The 21,701-nt window shown below is 43.4% G+C and overlaps 1 protein-coding gene across 2 annotated transcripts in view; it reads left to right on the forward strand.

Moving 5' to 3' along the window:
* The window catches only part of Ercc6 (ERCC excision repair 6, chromatin remodeling factor), a 73,938-nt gene that overhangs the window by 25,149 nt on the left and 27,088 nt on the right, over positions 1-21,701 (forward strand). For both annotated transcript variants that reach the window (XM_041662965.1, XM_041662966.1), the window contains exons 6-8: positions 5,307-5,435; positions 10,867-11,025; positions 16,753-16,888. In XM_041662965.1, coding sequence (XP_041518899.1) covers positions 5,307-5,435; positions 10,867-11,025; positions 16,753-16,888 — 424 coding nt within the window. The remainder of the gene's footprint in view (positions 1-5,306; positions 5,436-10,866; positions 11,026-16,752; positions 16,889-21,701) is intronic.

Here is a 21,701-nt window from a genome sequence, read left to right on the forward strand (position 1 = left end):
TGAGTTCATGAAAACAACATTCCCTTCCTACGCATACAAATAGAGATCAGAGCTGGCAGCTCCATTCCTGTCCCAAGAATTCTTTTTTGAAGTAGAGGAATATTTTACTTACCCTTTTCAATTGATCCTGGACAAACTTGGGATCAAAACTGGGGCCCCTGATTCTTCCTACTGGCCGGGGTACAGAAACCAGTTTTGTTATTAAGTGGACCCATTGGGGATTCTGAAAATGCAGCTCAGTTTTGAAAATAAGAAATTTTGTTTTATGTATTTTGTTTTTAGTTGTTGAAAATAATGAGCTTCCCTTTACCTCTGTTTAAGTTATTGTTATTATTTTAAGATTCTAAATTAAGAATTTCTCTGACATTGTAACTAGCTGCCGTCTTCCATGGGTCACTCTTTGTCCCAGACTGTAGTCAGAGTATGGTATGGGGCCTTAGAGTAATATGAGTGGGATTAAGAAAGCAAGCAAGAGCTAGTCTCTAAGTGAGGTAGGACAGGAAGGTTCTAGAAGCACTTCTGGATGACCCACTTGGATAATTGTCAAATAAAGCTTCCCTGTGTCTGTCTTCCTTAACCTGAGTCCAGTTCTGAGCATTGTTCGTTGCTCAGCATTCACTGTCTGCTGTGAACTCTGGAGCTTCATGCCAATCCCTGTCCTCTGATGGCTCCCACTCGACTTGGGAGATAGATGCAGATTTCACTATGTGCTGGCACTCTGGGCACTGTGGACGAGACTCCTGGCGAGCCTAGGATATTGTAGGATTAGGGTGGCGTTTGGTACGCAGCATACCTACTTGGTTGGGAAAAGCTTCCTCTAAGGGAAGAGATCATGGCATCTGGGGTCTGCCAAGGGTGAAGATGTTCATGCAGGAGGACAGAGGCTGGGCGCTGGCTATGCAGCTGAGGAGAAGCGAGGCCACATGAAAGGCATGGCAGAATGCAGCCAACTGTGTTTCTGCTTATATAAATTGATTGTCTTTGGAATTCTAGAAATTCTAAAACAAACTAACAGTAAATGGTGGCACATAGCTTGCAGGTATATTCTTAGGGTTCCATTGACGAAGCACCCCAGTAGCTAATGTGAGCCTTGCTGTATTCAGCCAGTTATTCTGGGTCTGGGTTGCTTCTGACAGACATTATTGCAGCATCAGCCCCAGGCCCCAGAGCCTGGGCCAGGTTTCATTCCTTCAGGCATGTAGGGAAGCCAAAGAGTATTTTCTGTGCCTGCATCTGATGAGAATTAAGTTTATGTTTCTCACTGGCTTCCCTCTAAGTGGCTGCCAGTGGAGTCGGCAGTGGGCTGAACATGGCAGTTGTATGAGGAGTTAGAAGCTCTGCCAGGGAACACCAGGCACTTTCGCTTTATGTGGCTGCAGCTGTGACTATTACATGTGTGGATTTTTTTAAATGAGAGGATTGAGAACATGAAAAAGTTAATTCTCTTCTGAAAAATGCAGATGTTGGACCATTTGTTGCCACCAGACAATTTTTAGTAATTCTGCTTCTGCCTTTGTTAAAAAGGCAGCCGCGATAAAAGTCAGGTGTGAGTCAGACAGTCTACGAATGTATGGTCAAATCTTGATTTCTGCTTTTGGTGCTGGAGATTGAATCCAGAGCCTTGTGCATTCCAAGAATGTGCTGTGCTGCTCAGCTACATCCCTAGTCCATGGCAAAAAAAAAAAAAAAAAAAAAAAGTTATCCAGCAGGTGTCTTCTTCACGGTAGGTGTTTAGCAGGTGTCTTCTGCACGGTAGGTGTTTAGCAGGTGTCTTCTGCACGGTAGGTGTTTAGCAGGTGTCTTCTGCACGGTAGGTGTTTAGCAGGTGTCTTCTGCACGGTAGGTGACTAGCAGGTGTCTTCTGCATGGTAGATGTTTAGCAGGTGTCTTCTGCATGGTAGGTGACTAGCAGGTGTCTTCTGCATGGTAGATGTTTAGCAGGTGTCTTCTGCATGGTAGATGTTTAGCAGGTGTCTTCTGCATGGTAGGTGACTAGCAGGTGTCTTCTGCATGGTAGGTGACTAGCAGGTGTCTTCTGCATGGTAGGTGTTTAGCAGGTGTCTTCTGCATGGTAGGTGTTTAGCAGGTGTCTTCTGCATGGTAGGTGACTAGCAGGTGTCTTCTGCATGGTAGGTGTTTAGCAGGTGTCTTCTGCATGGTAGGTGACTAGCAGGTGTCTTCTGCATGGTAGGTGTTTAGCAGGTGTCTTCTGCATGGTAGGTGTTTAGCAGGTGTCTTCTGCATGGTAGGTGACTAGCAGGTGTCTTCTGCATGGTAGGTGTTTAGCAGGTGTCTTCTGCATGGTAGGTGACTAGCAGGTGTCTTCTGCATGGTAGGTGTTTAGCAGGTGTCTTCTGCACGGTAGGTGACTAGCATGTGTCTTCTGCACGGTAGGTGTCCAGCATGTGTCTTCTGCACGGTAGGTGACTAGCCCCTTCACATCTGCTGGCCAGACAGATTGCCAGCCTGTTATAGGCTGCAGGACAAGCTGGATTCTAGAGGACATGCTGAGAAGAGCATCTTCGGATGATTCTTGGGCTGGTGACATGGCATAGGAGGTAAAAATGCTTGCGGCAGCCTGACCATCTGTGTTTGATCCTACACAAAAGTGGAAGGAGAGAGCCCCCTATTGAAAGTTGTTGTCTGACCTCCACTTACACACCACAGTGCATGTGCATCTACACAGACATACACGCAGAATACACAGCAACAACAACAACACCTCAGATGGAGAAGCCGCTGCTTCTCTGCTCCGCTGCTTTCTCTTTTTCTGAAGAACAGGTGTAGAACTGAGACTCCCACTCCCATGTCAGACAAGCACCCTATCACGACACGACATCTTTCTTTCTGTATCTAGGTGGCTTCAGCTCTCCTCCCTTTCCTGGGTGTGCCCTTTTCTTGTGGGCACTTCTTAGATGGTGGCTCCAAGCCACACAAGGTAGTATTGCCGTCTGTAGCCCAAGCCACACAAGGTAGTATTGCCGTCTGTAGCCCATGCCACACGTGCATGAGGTTGTATTTTCTGTCTTTTCAGTTCTTCTCAGGCTGTTTGTTTTCACAGTGGTTCAGGCGCTTGTTGACCATAATGATTTATCCCCACCACCTTTACTCATTGTTTGACCAAACTGAGTGAATGTTAAGGGCTTTCATCTTTCTTTATGAAGTGGAAAGCTCTCGGATGCAATTGCTTCTGTAGTGGCTTGTGTGGTTTCCTAGGTGCCGAGTTCTGTGGCAACGTGAAGTCTGTGTATTTTAGGACAGAGAGGAAGGCAAGAGAAGATACGATCTTGTCAATGCGGGATGATGTGGTGGGAAACTTAACAGCCACAAACACTGAGTGATGGAGTCTAAGGAAATAGCGGTCATCTGTGAGTGAGATGTACCGTGTAATATGGAAAAGCCGTTGTTCAGCTTGTGCCAAACTGCTGAAGCCAGTACCTTCTGGAATTTCTAGTTCCCTCCTTGCTATGTTATTGAAGAAAAATGCCTGATGAAGTCTCTTTAAGTGCCGGTGATAACTTTTGTGATTCCCACAGAGTTTGCTGAGTAGAGCAGAGGCATCTTTATGATATCTGATGCTCGGGGTCTGGGTACCAAGGATCATCTCATTACCTGAAACAGTGGATGTGCATCGGGAGAATGTGTTCTCTGGACATTCCTGCTCATGAGGCTTTCTTGATGTTATTGCTATGTAAGATAACATTTTTACTGGAAGATTATCTTGGCCTAAGTCTGCCATCCTGGCTTAACTTATCTGTAGTCGCCTCAGCTGAGACTTGGACCCCAGTTGCCTTCATGATAGGCAAGAATATTACTGCACTCCTGCAGCTTTGCCCCGCCCCCCTGTGGAAGACCTTGATAATGACCATATGTGTCTCTAGGCATTGTTATTCCGTGGGTGGGAATGGGGGGGGGTGCATTGTCCCTGTTGAAAGCCACTGCAGGGCACCATTTCACTAAGCTGAAATCGTAAATGCCGCAGAAATTGGAAGAACAGCAGACTGTGGCCACCCAGAAAACGCACTTGGTCAGCTGCATGGAGGTGATTCTTAAGGAAGAAAACTAATACAGGGGGAAGAGGGGGGTCTTTGGAAGTGTTTTATGTGAAGGAATACCATAGTCGTACATAGGTGTGTGACCCCTGTTCCTCTAGACTTGGCTGGATACTGCCTCTTATGTTTGCCGCCCTTCTCCAGAAACTGCTGCCAGGATTTTGTTGCTCGTTTTTCCAAGTTCTCACCACAGAGAACAGTTCCGCATCACCATCTAGTGCTTTCTTGCTGAGCCCAAGTGTCAGTTCTTTGAAGAGCTGAATTCTTGAAGGATGTGCTTCACCTTCTGCCCATCACTCTGGCCTGGCCTCTGCAGGACAACACTGTGTCCATCTTAGCCTCTCGTGTTGCCTTCCCTCAGTCTCTGCTAGTCAGTGGCAGTGTGTGCTGCTGTTGTCTCCCTGTGAGTTGTGGTCCCAGGCATCTCTCAGTCCTCGCTCTAGTCCATTTCTGCCACTTTGTAACCTTTAGGATGTCAGCTGACTTTTTATGAAAATAGTGGAGTCCAAGCTATTTACTTTGGTGATTGTTTTTCTTTTTGCTCACAATATCATAGTTCATTTTAGCTGTGGGTATATAGAATTAGCCTGGTTGAGTGGCTGCACCCACTGTCCAGCTGTGGTGTTCTCTGTCCGTCATAGCTTGCGTAGCTGTCACTGTCTCTTGCACAAACATGGCGTCATGCTTCCGAAATACAAATGTTCATCTTTTTCAAAATATAACTTTATTTGATTAACACATTCTGAGTGGTATGATTGTCAGTATAATGGCACCTTTGATCCTCTTCAGTTGAATAATTAGAAAAAGTACCAGATACAGCAATTTGGAACAAAAATTTGTTTTCAAAATAGTATGTTTTTAATCCCGTGATTATAATTTTTAGCAGAGAAATACTAGTTCTAAATAAAATATGCTCTTATTAAACTGTATTACCGTTAGAAATATTGCGACCTCCTGAGTCTGTTGTATGGTGAGTCATGTATCTTAGGAGCCAGTAGAGAAGTCTTCCCTTAGGGCGTGCTGAAGAGGAGGAAGTGGTTGTGATAATGAAACGAGAAGTGTGGGAATCTTTCTAGAGGAGCGGTAATAATTCAAGTATGAATTGACTTGAGCGGCGGGAGGAGAGCTGGTTTTCCTAGACTGTTAGTGCTGCCGAGTAGTGATGGTGGCAGAGGCCTGAGAGGCCGTTGCGATTCTCCGTGTCTTCCTGGTGCAATGCCTATCTTCATCTCTGTGATTTCTTGTTCACCGTAGGAGGTGGAATCAGCTGAGACTGCAGGAGAAAGAGCAGCGCCCGAAGCTGGACGATGACTCCGAGGAAAGTGACGCCGAATTCGATGAAGGCTTCAGAGTGCCAGGCTTCCTCTTCAAAAAGCTCTTTAAGTACGTGCCCTTTGTTCTGTCCTTTATGTTTGTCATCGAGCCGTTGTGTGCACATTAACACTCAGAAATTACACAGTAGTTACCTGTGGGCCTGTAAGGTACTTGCAGCAATTTATTGCAAATCCAGACACTGTCAAATGAAATTTTAGCCACATGCTGTTCATTAAAATTAGATGATAATAAATTGGCGAAGGTGCGCATGGGGTATGTTTGTAAACGGATGAATCTGTGTGGACTTGGCTCTGCAGACTAAAAGCAACACATTTAAAAGCCTCTCCATCAAATTATGCTTTTGTTCTTAGTAATTTTAAGGTGCCAAACTGCTCATTGTAAATATTAGAATAATTTCTTTATTTGTTTATTAAAATCTCTAAGAGGAGTTTTATATATATTATAATCAAACCTTGGGGAGGATTTTACTTTTGGTTTTTCACTTCTTCGTGGAAATAAAAATTGTTGATTGTTTTCTGAGGATCTTGTATTATACCTATGGGTATAATATTTTTGAGCTGACCAAATGTGCATCTAAATATTTTATGTGGATGTCTTTCTGCATAATGTCAAAAGATAAGACATAGACAACACCTCGAATTTTAAGTTGCTGCTGGAAGCTGACTTAAGCTCCCTGTGTAATGTCCAAGTGCCATGCCAACCCTCCAAGTGCCACATGTCAGGTGCATGCCTGCTTGCGTGGTCCGTACGGCAGGGCAGGACTCCCATATAGGTGTGAATGCCGAGGGATGTCTTCCATCTCCTCACTGCGGATTTAGTAATGGATGCTTTAGGAAGGCCTCCTTAGAGGTGCAGAGGAAGTCACGCACCGGGTAGCTTCTCTCTTTTCTGCACCAGCAGTTGTTCATAGAGCAGGATGCAAACTTCTGGGAGATGGGGAAGTTCAGTGTTCTTTATAGAGTCACTGTCGGCCATGCCCTTCCTTTAGTAAGATACCTACTTAGAAAGAGCATGCTATCCCGTTTCCTCTCAGAGCTTTTGTATGCGTGGGGTGTGTGTTCATGACAAGCACTGAGCAACATCACTAGGCAAGATCAAGACCTACAAATCATATTTATTTAGTTATCATGCCAGGGATATGGAATCCAGGGCTTTGCTCATGGTGGGTAAGTGCTCTACCACTCACCCAGCCCCCCCCCCATGTTATAGTTTTATGTTATAAATTTAATTTCTCTTTGCATTAGGGGTGGAGGAGTAAGGAGTGGCTATTTTATCCCATTAAACACAGAGTAAAGCCAGGTCCTCACTGAACTTACATGGCTGGATGGCCTGGCTTGATCAAGATGATGAACCACATAGAAGGTCAATTCTACCTCTCTGATCATTTCTGCCAAGAAATCAGTTCACAGCCCAGAACGGCAAAGTATTTGTTTATTGCTACTCCCCAATGAAAATTAACTGTAGAAAGATAAGTAAAGACTACATTTACTGGCCACTCCTTTTATTTTCTCTGAAGTAATTGTTTAGGAACAAGTAAAATGGTGTCCATATTGTACTGGCAAAAAGAAATACCTAAACTATAGGTTAAGCTGATTTAACAAGGACAGGCCTCTTTTGAATGTTTAGCGAATGATCTCATTCGTAACTGTCCTCAGGAGTCAGGTTGGATGTACAGTGTTGTATAAGTGTCAGATTTTCTTGCAAAGCAGTTTCACAGGCAAAAGAACCAAACTTCACTTTATTGAGTTGCTGTAAGAGTCACTGTATTGGCTATTAACTTTATCATAGTTAATATAAATATGCGCTTGTTACTGTTTTAAATTTTTCTTAATTACATATTCCTGGAAAGTATTCTGTTTTATATTTATAAAAATAATTTAAAATACTTTATAAATGTTATTAGATTTTATATCTTCTATTGTAAGAAAAAGGAGGGCAAAGTGAATCCCTGTTTTTAAAAAGTTTATTTTATGTGTATGGGTCTTTTGCCTACTTTATATATGTGTATCATGTGCATGTAGTGCCCACAGAGGCCAGAGGAGGGCGCCAGCTGTCTTGGAACTGGAATTACAGCCAGTTGTGAGCTGCTGTGTAGGTGCTGGAAACCAAACCAAACAGTAAGTGCTCCTAACTGCTGCCAGCTCTCCAGCCCGATTGCCACCATTTTTTTGTGATTAAGTTTTAGCCAAGCCAGTTTACTTTAAAGTTGTGGCTATATTTTTTTCTATTTACTGCACTCAGGGGAACTGAGTCAGTGGGGTATAGTTACACCCCAGGGAGCCAGGAAGCACAGTTTTCCATTTGAGTGCTATTTCTGCAAGATAATGTTTAACTTCTAAATTTCAGTTTTGAAAGTTTGCCCAGTAAATGTATTCATCTGTATAATTTAACAGCCTTACGAAAAACTTCAATTTGTTTTGACCTTACCTTCTACCAAACTGGTAACTGCAATCTTGGGATAGTGTGACAATGCCAAGATCCAACAATTATCTGTGGTTGTTTCTGATGCTTTGGTCCCACAGGGATCAGAGTTCAGTGATTTCCTTACTGTTGTATAGTAATTTAAAAGACAGTTTAACTTTCTAAGGAGTAAATTTTATATGCTTCTCAAAGATTTTGGAAACTAGATTCCATGCTCTGTTGGCATTTTAACGGTGTGGTTGTTTTATAGCATTTACTGTTCAGAATGTAAAGCCATGAAACTAAGGGTGTTTACTACTTCCGGTGGAGCCAGAGCCCAGGCCTTTCATTCCTCAGCCATCTCACAGCCCTGCTGACTAGGGTGGTGGGTGCTTCTCTGTTATCAATGAGTATTTTTCAACTGAAATCTGACGCCCTGTTTATGGTGTGGTACCTTACCCAGTCTGCACAATCCTTCTTGTTGAGATGCAGCCCTGGGGTGTCTTATGAGTATTTCTTACATTACTTCTGTAGGACTTCACCCGTATTTGTAAAGATGTCATTCTGTACCCTGTGAAAAACCTAGGAGTGTTAGGGTAGGAGATATCCAAACACCAGGCCCACTGTTGCTGATTCTTTAGGGGTCAGATGGAATCCAGTGTCCAGTTCACTTCCGGATTCTTGCTGAGAGACACCAAACTGATAAATAGTTCTGTCATCATTCCCCAGTTGCTGATTTCCAGTTCTTCCCACTTTAATTAGATTTGGGCCCTAGGGAAGAAGAGTGTTGGCTGGCTCTGTGTTGGGTGGATTGATTTCAGGCGGTCACAAGGAGGTCCAGGGCTTGCTTGGAGCTGCTCCCATGGCTTCTCTGCTTTGGTAGGAGAAGGCCAATGGCTAGAATCCAGCCATTCTGGAGCTTGAGTGCAAACCGCAGTCTATTTTGTTTTGTTTTCATTATTTTTAATTTTTATTCTTTTGAGACAGGGTATCATCATGTAGCTCAGGGTGGCCTCAAACTTGGAACCTCTTTCCTTAGCCTCCCTTGTGTTGGGATTATAGGTGTGTAGAGCTAGTTCAGGCACCAGGTTGTCTTCCAAGTCAGGGCTAGCCTTGACACACTTGACATTTTGGGCCAAATAATTTTCCGTAGGGACTGACCACAGCACTGGAAAATGTATAGCATCTCCGACTCTTGGCCATTAAGTCTTAATTGTTCTTTTCCACTCGAAAAATAAAATGGCTGTAGACATTGCCAAGTGCCCCCAGGGAGCAAATCAGGGCTGCTATGCTGGATTATTTCCGAAGTGGGATCACTTTGGAGTCATACAATTCTGGGTTTCAGTGTCGCTTGTTTGTGTGTTATGCCCTCTTCTCTGCTGTCCCCTCTCCTGTCCTCCTCCTCCTCTCCCCTTTTCTCCTCTCTTAGCCCCTCCTTTCCTTAGCCTTTGCTTCCTGCCTGTAAATTATGCCACTGACCCCTGTGCCTGTTGATTGTGAGGTCCTGTCCAGACCACCTGGTCCAGAGCCTCCTGCAAATGGGTTTCTTGAGTGGGAGCCATTGTTCTCTAGGGCGTGCCGTGCTTTTATGGAACTTGTCTTTCTCCTCAATTTAATCAGTCTTATTTTCATACTGCATTGGGTTTTGGTTTTGAATCCTTTTCTCCAGAGTGCATATGCAGTATAATTATTATGACTAGCCAAACTAATAAGCAGGAAACATCCCAGAGTTTTCCTTATGCTGTGTGTAGTGGCGTTACCGCCTAGAGTCGTGCTGTTAAAGTTGCCTTACACAATACTGAGCGTCACTTACTGAGGGCATAGCTACTGAACCGAGTGGCACACCAGGAACCGAGGCCCACAGTGAGATGACTTACTTGTCTCTCTGAGTGTCTGGCAACAATCTTCACACCCTTCCTTCTTCCTTTCTTTCTTTCAAGACAGACCTGGTGGAACTCTTGGAATTCTCCTCCTTAGCCTCTCCTGTGCTGAGATTATAGATTGATGCTACCACACCAGGCTCAGGATTTTAGTAGGCGGAGCAGATACAAGCAGAATTGTGGGGCAGTAAATTAGCCTCCTGTCTTTTAGGGGTAGTGCTGTGGCCATGCGGTTTTCTTTGGGTGGGGTTGTACTTTGGCTTTATCATAAGTGGGTTTTGCTTTAAGTCATTTACTATGGCATATAGTTTCCATTTCATCTTTCAATATCAGGTCATTAACAAACAAACAGAAAACCTTAGAGTTGATAGAGTTGAATGTTTGATTGATAAAGAAAGGAAGATACCAGCTACATATTTTTCTTTTTGCTTTTGAGAGGGAGAGGTGAGAGAGATACTGTTTCTTTATATTTTGCATTCCTTATTTAAAAATTTAATAGCCCCCAATCTTGTATCTTTGATAAACTCCTTGAATCAATTTGTGCTTTGAAGTACTAGTGACCTTCTACACTGTTCGGCCTTATAAAGAGTTCTTCTTCACAGCTGTTAATCGTGCAGCAGAGGCATCTGTTAGACACTAATTTTAAGAACAACCCTATTACTCATACTTGTTTATGACCTTAACATTTAACTTAATTTTCCCTGTAAAAGGATAATATGTCTACAAAGTGACTTTACAACTGTGTTAGCTGTAAATTGTGGTGTTCTCTGCCCTGCTTTTTTGATGCTGTTTAAATTAAAGTATCACTTCTTTTTGTAGAAAAAACTTACGGAACTTTATGTACTTAGAATATTTGATATTCTTATTTTTCAGAAAGTAAATTAAAGCTGGTAAGTTTATGCATGTTTATCAAGCAATATTTAATGTTGTAAAAGACATAAAATAGTCCTTAATTACCCCATCTACCAGTTTAATTAGAAATGTGTTAACATTCTATAACAAAAAATTACGATTTTTTTATGCCTAAGTGATCAAAAATGTATGACCTTATAATAATCATATAAAACACGCATCCGGTATGTTTCTCTGACTGGTACTAGAACCTAACCAGATGATTAATTCATGAGCACTTTCTGTTACAATCTGTATCACCCACCATTTGCCATTTTCTCTTTTCTTGTTGGTGTTTGTTGTTGTAGGTATCAGCAGACAGGTGTTAGGTGGCTGTGGGAATTGCACTGCCAGCAGGCAGGAGGAATTCTGGGAGATGAAATGGGATTGGGCAAGACCATCCAGATAATTGCCTTCTTGGCAGGTCTGAGCTACAGCAAGATCAGGACTCGCGGTTCAAATTACAGGCAAGTGCTCCTCTGCAGACTGTCAGTCTGTGGAGCTCAATTAATATTTCATCAGATGTATTGCTGTGGAGGAGGGGCTTGTGAATTATTGATGACATTTCAATTACAATATTCCTTTAATTCTTTTAGTGGGGGACATCAAAGGAAAAATTTTACGAGACAATGGAGCTGTAGGGCAGGAGAAATTAAACATGTAACACTTGTAATGAATTCCAGGCGTTGATGATTCATTTTGCAGATGGGCCCCACTAGATATTTTGGGTCAATACGATGTCTAAGGTTAGCTCTTGCAAATGGATTGTTTACAAACTCAATTATGTTAATATCAATAGTTTACACAATATGGAATTTTAAATTAGACATAATACCTTTAGTCCCATTTATTAAATTTTACATTAAAATATTTGTTCTGGCAGAAGACCAGGTGAGCATTACAGTAAGTACGAGTCTGCTCCTGGGCAGAGTTGGAGCTCAGAAGAAGCTGTTCTCTGTGGTTTCCTTCAGAGCCTGTGTGTGATAGCATTTAGAGCAAGCTCACGCTTCTGGAGTGAAGGTTCTCATCCTCCCCATATGGTTTAGACTCCGCCCCTAAGGTCAGCACCTCCGTGACTTCCATGGAGTGTAGGGAGTAAGTTCAGTCTTTGTCTACTTATTGTCTAATAAACTGTTAAAGCACTAGAATTGTGAGGAAATTGGTGTTTAATCTGGAGGTGGCGCTGAATGTTTGTACTTGCAATAAAGAGCTATGAGGATAGCCTTGTGTAAGTTGTAAATTAGCTTCGTGGAAACCTATATTGTTAAAATGTTGCTAGATAAATTACATAGGATGTTTCATCTTGGACACAGATAAACTAAGAGCCCTATCTTTCTTCCTTTCGGTAGGTTTATCTAATGAGTAGCAATGATGGGTGTGTGTCCTATGATTTGAGGTGGTCATTATGTACAGTCTGGAATTGTCTTTGAAACAGTGTTAATGTGTTCAAAGTCCACAACTGCAGAACCTTTGCCCACATTCTAAGGCACTGTCACAAAAACGTGCAGTAGAGAGTATATGTGGACCATAAGCTCCTGACTAAAGGCTTTTATTGAGCCTCCCAAGCATCCTGGTTTGCTTTTATGTTACTCTTTTTACAAATGTTTTACTCTTTTGCTCAGTTAGCAGGGCAACACTTCTTGTGAGGGGTGTTGTTTCAAGTTTTCAGATTTTTAAAAAAATATTTATTTTTAGTGTGCTAGTGTGTGCATGTGCCTGTGTGTCTGTGTTGGGGTGTGTGCATATGACTGCAGTTGCCTGTGTGTCCATGTTGGGGGTGTGTGCATATGACTGTAGGTGCCCGTGTGTCTGTGTTGGGGGTGTGTGCATATGATTGTAGGTGCCTGTGTGTCTGTGTTGGTGTGTGTGCATATGACTGCAGGTGCCTGTGTGTCTGTGTGCATATGACTGCAGGTGCCTGTGTGTCCGTGTTGGGGGTGTGTGCATATGACTGTAGGTGCCCGTGTGTCTGTGTTGGGGGTGTGTGCATATGATTGTAGGTGCCTGTGTGTCTGTGTTGGTGTGTGTGCATATGACTGCAGGTGCCTGTGTGTCTGTGTGCATATGACTGCAGGTGCCTGTGTGTCTGTGTTGGGGGTGTGTGCATATGACTGTAGGTGCCTGTATGTCTGTGTTGGGGGTGTGTGCATATGACTGTAGGTGCCTGTGTGTCTATGTTGGGGGTATGTACATATGACTGTAGGTGCCTGTGAAGTCCAGAAGAGGGTGTTGTGTCTGCTGGAACTGGAGCCATAGGAGATTGTGAGTCATGCCAGTGGGTGCTGGAAACTGAACTTAGGTCCTCTGTAAAAGCAGTGTGTGCTTTAACCACTGAGCCATCTCAATCCCTACATACTTTTGAAAGCCCCCTGTAGAAGGAGGCTTTGTGTTAAAAAGAATTTTAAAAACCAAACACCATATTGTTGTTATAGGGAAGTTGTATTGAAGCAGAAAAATTTCTGTAGCTATCAGAACACTTCTTTAGATGTAGGATAGATTTGCCTGGAAATATGAAAACATTCCAGCCCCAAAGTCAGCTGGAAATGGGTGTCTAAGCTTTCCCTCTGTGACCGTCATTTCTCATTTAAAGATTACTTCCTCTGTGCAGTCAGGCTTGCTCTCTGCCACCCTTGAGAGTTCTGGTAGTTCGGATGTCCTGATGTTCCTAGGACTCTCTCTCCTCATATGACTTCTGCAGTTTTCTCTTGTCCCCATTTCTTTCTTTTCCTCCTGCCCTATTGTGTGGAGTCTTAACATCCCGGGCGTGGGAACCCTCAGCTCATCCCTGCAGTGTAGTTTTGATCTAAAAATTAAAACATGTTCTCTTGAGTGGTGGCAGTCCTACGAGGAGTGAAGTTAGGGCTTGTAATGAGCATCAGCTGCAATCAATTAACTATCAATGCTCACATTCTCTTTTCATAATGAAATAGTGTGGCACATTGGACCAGCGCCCGGGCTGTCTTTATTAAAATAGTATTGGTGAAACTGGCTTCTGAGAATGTGGCACATCACCCAGACCACAGGACCAACTGAGGAGCTCCATGGGGAGTCATGGTGGAAAGTGTCACTGTACTAGGAGAACTTGAGTCTTAAAGAAAAATAGCCCTTAAAGCGACAGGGATGTCTTTGTAATCTGATATTGCCTTGTTGTTGACTGTGTACCTTTTTTTTTTAAATTCTTGCAAGAATTTAAATGATGTTGGAGTCCTCATTGGAAGTAGTGACCTAATTTTAAGGTCTGTGAACATTGTGAAACTGCAAATCTCTGTGATATCAAGAATCTTGTAGTAAATGCAGTTTGTTCTGTTAATTTATGTTTTGATAGAGGTTGAACAGCTGCTTTTAGAGGAGGAAGAAGCATATTACATGAATGAATAAGTGAGTGCTGGCAGCTGTGTTTCCAGATCCCAGTGGATACATTGACTTTACTTGACCATTATCATAGGGATGGGTCCCCTGAATTTTATAATGGAAAAATGTAAACGATTTGCCTCTCACATTTCAGTTAATACTTGACTTGGTTGTCACTTAATTAATTTCTGATGAAGAGTTAATGTCCAAAAACAGCTAATGAACTTTGGAAGGCAAGCATTACAATTTGTAATTCCCAGTAAGTTCTAGGCCATAACCAGTAGGCTTCCCACTCATAGGTTGAAGTGACCATGGAGCTATTGACTTGTCCTAAATTCAGTAAGTAATCAATGGTAATCAAAGATGAAAGGAGCTATAGTATGTTTGGTAATTGATGCTAATCACTCTAGTACATTTAGCCAATTCGCGTCATCTTGCTGGTATTGAGGCTGGGAAAGTGGTTCACTCGCCTGTTAATGGGTTTGATTGCCGAATGGGTTTGTGGTCCGGGAATAGCCTGCCTCAGCTGTGGGATTTCAACTCTGCATGAGAACCTTCTGTTATTCTAACAGGGGGGGAATGATAGAAATTAAAGGACACTATAATGCCAGGTAATAGATCAGCTGGGATTAAATAGTCTTAGTGAGTGTATATTTCATCGGCATAGCAGTTCATAGAAGGTATATTATAAAGGAGAGAAAAATGCGTACAGCCTGAAAAAGCGTGCACGCACGCACGCACACACATACACACACAATCACACTTACTTGAAGGTGAGTTTCTTTTAGACTACTTTAGATAGCTGTTGATTGGCTGTTTCCTAATCCCTGCCAGGTATGTCTCCATGGCAGCTCCTTTTTGTTCTCACTGGAGGATATGAAGAAGCCGGTACATTTAATCCTTTTAAGAAGGAATACTGTCATGGAAGGGGCCAGGGGCAGGGGCCAGGGCAAAGCCCTGCTCTCCCTAAGGAGAGTAAGAGACAGCTGTCTGGGCCCTGCCTTTGGTGACAGCATGGCTTGGTGGGAAGGGTTGAGTTTGTTATGACGTCTGGATTCCCTATTTCCACCCTGAGGGTCAGGGGACAGTGACCACATAGAGCAGGCAGTGAAGGACTCGTAAGTGGACAGAGCCTTCTGTCATGTTGGAGTACGGGGTAGAGCTTGTGGTCAGAGTTGGCCAGGATCTTACTTTTCCACTAGACCCATTTTCTTTCAGTTACATAGATAATTTTTAAAATTTCAAGTTCTGTGTGGCTCACATTGAAACTTTCAACATTTTAAGTTTAGGAATCATGTCCTCAGCTGTAACAAGAGAATGAAAATTATGTGTCTTCCCAACTTAAATGCCTTTTACATTTCCTTCCAGTCTTTAAATTCATGTGTTGTCATATTCATCCTTTCCATGCTGTGGGCGAGGCCCTGAGCTCATACCATGAAGAGATTGTCCAGACTTCTGAAGAGCTGAGAAGGAGCCCTGTGTATCACAGCGGGGTTAGCGTGAGGGCCTCAAGGGAGGCTCATTGACCTGTCTGGAGAGAAAGGGCAGCTCCTGCAAGTATAAGGTGGTGAGGGAAGGTCTAGAAGAGTGTGTGCTACACAGGGCCTGAGGACTGCAGGTGGCAGAGTTCAGGGTCAGGTGCTAACAGTGTTGGGAAAAGACAGGTGAGGCAGAAGCCGGATCTGCACGGACTCATGGCCAGGCCAAGGTGTAGATGCTGTTCCAAGAGCAGTGTGCAGCTATTGGAGGCCTTGAGGGAGGGCCTGGACATCCAGATTTTACTCTCAGAACATAGATGAGATGATAGTCACTGAACCGGAATGAATGGTGACTCTGCAGGGGAGGAGGTGGTAACGGGAGAGACTTAGGAGGTAAAGTGGATGTGAATTTGTACAGGTCTCCTCTGGTGGGAAGCAAGAAGGTTGATCAAGGAACAAAACAGACTTCTGGTTTGGTGCCCTGAAGAATGGGTGACAGTTCTGTCCTTTGCATTGGAAAGCCATGAGGGAGGTGTAGCATGTGCAGATGTCACTGTTGATTTTTGACTTGTGCTTAGTCTTAAGCACCAAATAGCATCCAAACACACACACAGGATGGAACAAGAAAAATGGCTCCCTAACCTGGAGTGTGCATTTTTCCTTCCTAAGACAGGCAGCTCTCCTGTGGGAGTTTCAGGGCATGCTGTGTTGTTGGGCTGTGGATGAATGGGATTCCCACTTCCTGGCATACCCAGTAGGTGCTTAGGACCCCATCAGATAAATCTCTGGGAACCAGAGTTACACTCCTCCAGGTGAAGCTAAGGGAAGCAGGGCAGGAGAGAGGAAGACCATGGTGACCAGTGCCTCCTCCTGCCTCCCACTGCCTAGGTGTTAGGAGATTGCAGTGATCTGTAAGTTTTTTAGTTTATTATAAGCATTTTCCCAGGCTATTAAATAATTTTCAAACACTGAAAATTTTAATGATTTTAATTTTATTGGTTATCTGATATTCTGTCTTATTCAGTAAGCCCTTTAAGTATGCACTAATTAACACTGTTGTAAGCATTCCACAGACGTTAGCTGTCTTAGCAAGAGAGAGGAAATGTTTTCTGTGTGTCCTTTACTACAGACATTGACTTCCACTGTGTCATTTGCTGCTGTTAATTCCTGCATCCGCTAAGGGAAGAACGGATTCCTGCAGACTCGAATTATCCTAGCCTCGTTAGCTTTTCTCCTTAAAGAAAACATCAGTAGATTTTTACAGGTTATTGTCTTATTTGAACCACTCACCGTGTTTGGTTTTGTTTATTGGTCAATTTCTCCACTGTCTTTCACGGTTGTGTTTTCTTGGGCTTCTGGATGCAGGTTCGAGGGACTGGGCCCCACTATGATTGTCTGCCCAACGACAGTGATGCACCAGTGGGTGAAAGAATTCCACACGTGGTGGCCTCCATTCAGAGTGGCAATTCTGCATGAAACGGGCTCCTATGCTCACAAAAAGGTAACAGTACAGTGCTTGATGGTTTTTTTTTTCATTTTTCTCTTTTACGTTTGAGCTACACATTTCCCAAATGTGTCTACATATGCTTCTTTTATCTTAATTTATTTAATTATTAACTTGAAGCCCCATGTCATAAAACAGATCTGAACAAAAGCTTTCTTATCCTAATAGTCTAAATAGTGATGTGATGCTTGGGCACAGACAGGGACCACAGGCTGATGGTGTGCGTACGATCACAGATCAGGTGCTCTGCATGGCAGCTGACTGGAGGGACTTTTGTCACAGCCTCTTTAAGCTTTGAGAAAGGTGGGTTTGAAAAGTAACAAACAGATTGAGCATCCCCAGTCGGAAACCCGAAATGCTCCAGGTTGTGACTCTTGGAGCCGTGGTGCTACAGCTGGAAGAGTCCATACCTGACGCATGTGACAGGTCACCTGAAAATACAGGTACACCAAAATTATTGCATTAAAACTGCCAGCAGGCAACCTGGAGAAGATCTGTATGAGATGTGATGAATTTTATGTTTAGACTGGGTTCTGTTTCCAAGGTACCTTAACACATATGTAGACACCCCAAAATCTGACATACCCCCTGGTCCCAATGTATCCTGAGTAATAAACATTTAACCTTGATTGATAAATGCATCTATAATTATGCCTTTCAAGTGTTCCTGATGCAGGAGAGACAGCTTGCTGTTTTGAGACTTTCTTAGATATAGGTAGTTTACTTTTCTTGCTTTGTCCTCCTGCATCACAACGTACTGGACATTGAAGGGATTTCTTTTACCGTTTATTAAGAAACAAAACTCGTGCACAAATATCAAAGATAAAAACCTGAGGCAAATCACATGCAATTGGGAAAATACCCGCCACCACTCACTTCCTGCTTCCCGGCTCCAAAAACAGCCACCTTCTTGCCCCACTGTTCTCTGGGCTCAGCTCCTGAGCGAGCTCCTCTGCCCCACAGCCTTGCAGTGTCTGCCACGAGGGCCCCGGAAGTTTCTCTTCACCGAGTGGCACTCTGCAACCACAGAACTGCTGGGCCTCTGTAATTTTACTCTGTGTTCTTTTTCCTGCAAATTCCTATGCACTCATGATTGTGGTAAAGCAGAATTTCTGATAGAAGTAGCTCAGAAATACCTGTGATGTAGTCTCTCAGGTAAGATGTGAGTTAGAGTGGCACTTACTACAGCCACTTATCTTTGCCCGGGTTTCCTAAAGCTAAGCAGAAAACAGATTGAGTTGAGAGAATCAGGAGAACAGAGCAAGTGTTGTGGTGAGAAGGAAATGGCCTAACAGGATGAAACAGGAATGTTGAAGCTGTTCTTCTCCTCAGACTCTCAGCTGCTAACTGCCTGGCCTTCATGTGAAAGATTTCTCATTCTGTTTTCATTTTACTCTTTCTTGACATCTCTCAATGTTGTTGCAAACTTGTATATAGAGTAGTCTTCTTGTGTACCACATGTATTGGAAACATAATTGATAGTGAGCCTGCTGGAAAAACTTGGGCCCCTTAGCTGGCGGGCAGAGCCTGAGAACGGATAATGTTGGCCCTGGCTTGCAGTAGTTGTGACTTTGTCACTGTTTTCATTTATGGTGGGGTGTGTTTTTTGAGATAATGTCTTGTTTTGTAGCCTTGGCTGGCTTTGAACTTGGGACATTCTTGCCTTCCCCCCTCAAGCTGAGGTTTTCCTGCAAAGGGAGTTTTATCCACACTCACGGGCATGCACGTGGCTGTTACTTTTTTTTTTTTTTCATTGCTTTTTATTACAGTTTATGGTTCTCTTGTCTTCTAGGAGAAAAAAAATTTTATATGAGTTGGTAAATATTTATAGAACAACTATAAATGCTGCATTCCAGGTGTTTCGTATTGTTAGGTCTCAGGAAAAAAGAGGCTGTGATGTTTTTAATTAACCTTAACCAACTCTTTTCTTGGGGAAAGAAGATCCGTGAAAGCTAATGAAAGGAGGCAGTTTGTGGTACTTATCCCCACAATGCACAGTGGGTGGTGGTGTCATTAGCATTGTGCTGAAAAGCTTAGTTAACGATTAAGGAGCTTCTTTGCAGTTTGCTGGAAGACTGTAATGAGAGATTGCTTTTATTCCGAAATAACTGTCTCTGTCTCTGTCTCCCACCTTTTCCTGACAGTAGGGTCTAGTAATTTTGTGGACATTTTTGATAAGCCAGAGTTTTGTCTCCTTTTGATCAACCCATACCACTGGAGTCCTAGAAATGAAAAAAACAAAAGCAAAAGCAAACACCCATCTCCTAAAGTTCCGGGAGGACCTCGGCAGGGCTTGAGCTGCATGCCCAGCATCGTGGAAATTTGCAACTGGTGGTGTGCTTGACTTCTCTGAGCCTGGTGATGATTTGTAGAGTGGGAGTTTTGATAACTTTATGAAGGTTTATTGGGTTGATGTACATGCATGAAGAACACTGTGTGTTCCCTGGTAACAGTTATTCAGTTATTTTCTTGACAGTAGCAAAGCGTATCACAGGCTTTGATCTTGGTAGTTGAGAAAAGATGGCCCGGCAGACTGTTCAGTATACATTCTAGACAAAAAGTTCATACCTTTCTTATCAAAAATGTTTGGCCACTGTCTCGTGTCCTCAATGGAAAGAGTGAATTAGAACGTTACACTTCTTTTTGGAGAGTTCAAGGTTAGCGATGGTTCAAAAGCAAATTTCAACTGTACTTGGCCATCAGATGAAACTGCCAACTCATATTCTTTAAAAAGACTGGTGTTCTGGAACAGAGAAAGCAGAGAGGGAAGACTGTGATAGTTCACTAGGTAGATGTTCCACACAGGCTTGACAATCAGAGCTGGGTCCCTGGGCTTCACAAGGTGGACGGAGTAAACCTGCTCCAGAGAGTTGTCCCTTAGTAAACCTGCTCCAGAGAGTTGTCCCTTACTGCCACGTGCATACTGTGGCCGTGAGAAAGACACACACGCACAGTGAGAGTATTAACCGTGTAAAGGGAGAGGTAAAAGTGAGAAGAAAGAGTCAGAATGAGAAGGGGGTGGCCATGTGCCCCGTCAAGCATCCTGAACATTGCACATCCGTTCCAAGCACACGATCATAAAGCAAAGTGTTGCCGTTTCCTGTTGACTTTGGAGTTGATGTATGCACAGATACAAGAAGCCATAGATGCTCGGTTTGTTCTGTGAGGTATACTGTAAAATTATGTTGCTGGAGCCCTTTTTTCTTCATTGTCAGCACAAATCCTTGTTTATTAAAGATTTAGCTTGAAGGAAATTTTAATTAATTACAGGTGCAGTAAATCCTGCCTGGGAAGCTGCCCGCCGTGTTTACTGTGAATGGCCTTCATGTGCCTGTGCTTCTCTGTTCTCCCCGCTGCCTGACAGTGTGATTTATGGCTGTTGTTTTCTACCAGTCCACTGTTTGCCCTCTAGGAGGGATTGGTCTCCTGAGCCTCCATAATAACGGCAGCACTTCCTCAGACATCTCTTAATGACAACAGCACTACATTGAGTAAGTCAGGCTAATTGCAGATGTACCCTATTAATTGCAAAAACTAGGAGAGGTTACATATTTTACAAGCTTTTAATTTGAAACCGCCCGAGATGATTTGTCTTAAGTGTTTGGATTGAGACGTCCATAATATTCAACAATTCACCATTATTGAAACTCCAGTCCAGGCAGTTATAGAATTCTGAGATTGAATCAGGTGAACATCAATAGTCATAAATGGATTGTTACCCAGTTGAGATCATGTTTTCATTGTGAACATTTTGTACAACTTCTTGTTCTGTGAAGCATCTTCTTAATTCTTTATAATCATTACCCATCTTTGTCAACACAGTAGAAATAGGGATTCTGCGGTTCTCTAGCTAACATGGAGAGCGCCCCACGGAAGTTCTTAAGCAGTCACAAGAAGCTGCACATTGCTCTGGTGGCATACATTTAGCAGGCTCAATGTCTCGTTAGTTTAACAGTGATAAAGCTTCTAGCTATATCAAGTGATTCCAAGAACTCATTTTGTGATTGGGTACTTTAGGGGTGACTGGGGTGACTATAGTGAGCTTGTGCAACAGTTGGAAGTCCCAGGGTCCATGAGCAAGTGAACCCGCAATTGCAGGGTTTAGTCAAGCACAGTCAATGAATGTGGCATAAATGTGAGTGGTGGTTTAACGTCTGCTCTTACTTCAAGCCCCAGGCAACTGTAATTGTTTTCTTTCCCCCTGGACAGTAGTCAGTCATGGGGTATTCCATTGCTGTTACTCCATGCTCTTCCTACTCTCATGGCTTTGGGGTGTTCCTGCTCTCTTAAAGGGAAGCAGGGACAGATCTGGGGTACTGCCTGCCTAGAGTCTTGGTCGGAAATATGGATGTGGAGGGACTGAAGGAATTAGCTCTAAGATCTCAGAGTTAGGGGGTTTAAGGTTAGGCTGGGAAGTGTGGCATCTGCTCCTTCCCTGGTTCTTTTCTGCAGTGCAGCCTGATACTAGGTGACTGGCTGTGCAGTGGGCCGTCCTTCCCCTCACCAGCTGCAGGCCGGATCTGAGCCAATGTCCATTAGTAGAAGGGGAGTTCATGGCAGTCACTCCGTGTTGCTCCAGGAGTTGGTGTGGCCATGCACCTTGTGGGGAGCAGCACTCTGGCCCCTCTGGCCCAGTAGTTTTCTGTGAGACTACCCAACCCTTGCCTGACTGAAACCTGCATCAGGCAGGTCTCCAGGTTTTGACCTTTCTCTGCTAGAAATCTGTATTTCTCTTCACTTTCTGACATTTGTAGTCTCAGAAAAGAGGCTTGATGTGGACTATTTCTTCAGAAGGAAGCCTTCCTTTGTG

The sequence above is a fragment of the Microtus oregoni genome, unplaced genomic scaffold, assembly GCF_018167655.1.
Source record: "Microtus oregoni isolate MIOR12 unplaced genomic scaffold, Mior012 000013F_ref0000133, whole genome shotgun sequence".
Taxonomy (NCBI): domain Eukaryota; kingdom Metazoa; phylum Chordata; class Mammalia; order Rodentia; family Cricetidae; genus Microtus; species Microtus oregoni.